Source organism: Dinoponera quadriceps, unplaced genomic scaffold (assembly GCF_001313825.1).
Source record: "Dinoponera quadriceps isolate SergipeBrazil2010 unplaced genomic scaffold, ASM131382v1 scaffold10915, whole genome shotgun sequence".
In the NCBI taxonomy this organism is placed as follows: Eukaryota; Metazoa; Arthropoda; class Insecta; order Hymenoptera; family Formicidae; genus Dinoponera; species Dinoponera quadriceps.
Window position 1 is genome coordinate 1 of NW_014564665.1, and position 2,329 is coordinate 2,329.

General features: G+C 33.9%; 1 protein-coding gene across 1 annotated transcript; it reads right to left on the minus strand.

Annotated features, from left to right (window-relative positions):
* Positions 1-1,998: 1,998 nt before the first annotated feature.
* On the minus strand, positions 1,999-2,318 carry LOC106751308 (alcohol dehydrogenase-like; the record flags this gene model as incomplete). The annotated part of the gene is made up of 1 exon (XM_014632194.1): positions 1,999-2,318. A coding segment is annotated over one exon (320 nt), but the record flags the coding sequence as incomplete, so codon positions are not given.
* Between the last annotated feature and the right edge of the window lie 11 nt (positions 2,319-2,329).

The following is a 2,329-nucleotide window of genomic DNA, read 5'->3' on the forward strand; positions in this document are numbered from 1 at the left end:
AACAGTAACATTACATCAACGTTATAATTTCCAGCTCAATAACATAAATATAATGTAATATATGCTGTGCATAACGATTACATTGTCGAGTAAGATATAACATTGATATAATGTTACATGGTATTTCTGTTTAATCGATTGGTTATATACATTATGAACGATTTGCAAATCGTTAAGTATGCGATGCGTATTGTTAGTTGCATTCGTTAAGTTTTAAAATTATATAATTTGATATTATGTATCATAAATTATTAGGAATTGATCATGAATGTTAAGTTTCTTACAGCTTCACGGAAGGGCATACAGGAAGTGATCTAGGATCACCGGCTAGAGATCATTTAGGTTTGGTCACCAACGCGATTTAATCAAATCGGTCAAATAAATATAAATATAAATCAAATCTCTGCCTTTGTTAAAAAATAGTCATGAAACAGATTTGTTTTACAAATACGTTCTGTAGGATATTCACGTTCCAATATGATATACTGACTTGCATTATTGACTTATTATATTATCAGTGGAGACTAGCACAGGAATATATGCCTGCAATATACATCTATCAAAATATTTTTTACAAATATCAGTTTAAACAATTATTGGTAAGATCATACGTTAAATAATCAGATACTTTCAGCACCACTAATACCTCTGAGCAATATTATCTCTAACTTCCACATATGTATCACTGTGTACGAAACAAAAGGTTGTAATCGATGCTCATTATTTGTTGTGTGTAAGTCAGAGATATCAAAGGTAGTACCAGTAATTTGTATATTTACCGATCGTGCAAAATCTCCACGACTCTAATCAAGATATATCGGACAACGAGGGCATGATGTTAAAAGAGCAGTCATGCGGTAAAACTCGAACCCTCATCAGAAACCAATTATTTGTTAGTCCGTGGAGATAAAAATCTGCCATAAACGTACATAAAACATGATTTCCCAAATTGTGTAAACCGTTTCTTAAAATTATAAACCTCCACGATTCATCCAATTTTAATAGATATAAATAAATTAGGAGAAAGGATACACTGTGTTTATTTATATTACCTTACTGCTATTACTTTTTATTTGTTTATTGAATATAATTTCATAAATTTATTAATTATAGATACACGATTTTGCAACGCATTCCATCCATATCACTATATGTTGATACGTCACGAGGATATGCAACAAGTATATACCTGGCTTAAGATTGTAAAACTATGCAAAATGATGAAGTATTATATTAAAAAATTTGTTTGAGACCCATGCTTAGGAAATTTTTGGTTTAGAGCAAACTTTGCGGAAAGAAAATAGTAATTTCGAAAGGGTCGAAAAACTTACAAAAGCATTATCAATAACATAATTCTTAACGAGATTACTTTTAACACGTCTTGTGTTCGAGATACCTAGAGCTTTGTTCAGGATAGCGAATACTTGAATAGGACATGTATTGATACAGATGATGGAAGAAATATTGATAAAGATGCGGTCAATTTTTATAAGCTCCTGATAAACATGGCTGGATGGAATGCAGAAATGATTGTTAAGTTCCATCAAATAAAACTGATGGTAAACAGGGATTACAAAGATGCATAATATTGAAAGAAGATAAAGTAAGTATAAGTATTTGTAGCAATTAAACTTATTATATCTCCTTCTCACTCTCTCTCCCCCTCTCTCTCTCTCTCTCACCCCCTCTCCCTCTGTTTCTTTATAGTTATTATTTATAAGATAAATCTTATCTATTTAAATTGCGCTTCTTATTATTCATGGTTTGGCTATATGCAGTTACATTGGTTATTTAACGTCACACACAGGAAATGATAAGCAGTACACTTTTTGCAACAGTTCTATTTTTTGACGCAATGATAACAAGATCTTACGCACAGGAAAATAAAAAAAACGCAAGCGATTCGATCGTTTACAAATGATACATTTTCAAGATCGTTAAATCTTTCTGTCAGACACCGCATCAATTCGCCCGATGGTATCGCGACGAAAAACTTACATAGCTACAGCTAGTTCGGAAAAATGAGGAATCTCCACAGCGTACGCTGGATGATTTTCTGTGCTCACCCAGATCGTGCCGTTTTTAGCATTCCGCAAAAGATGTAGCAGCGCGCGCGATACATTGTCAGACGGTTGTTTCATCAATTGCTTCAGGTTGGAGACATTAAAGTCGACGAAGTCCAGCATTTGATCGGGCGTTACATTAAGTAACGGCGTGGACGTGAAGCCCGGGCATAACGTAAGGACACGTACTTTGCTCAAGTAGTGAAAATTTGCCAGACATTGGCTGAATCCGACCACTCCGTATTTACTGGCACAGTAAGTCGGTG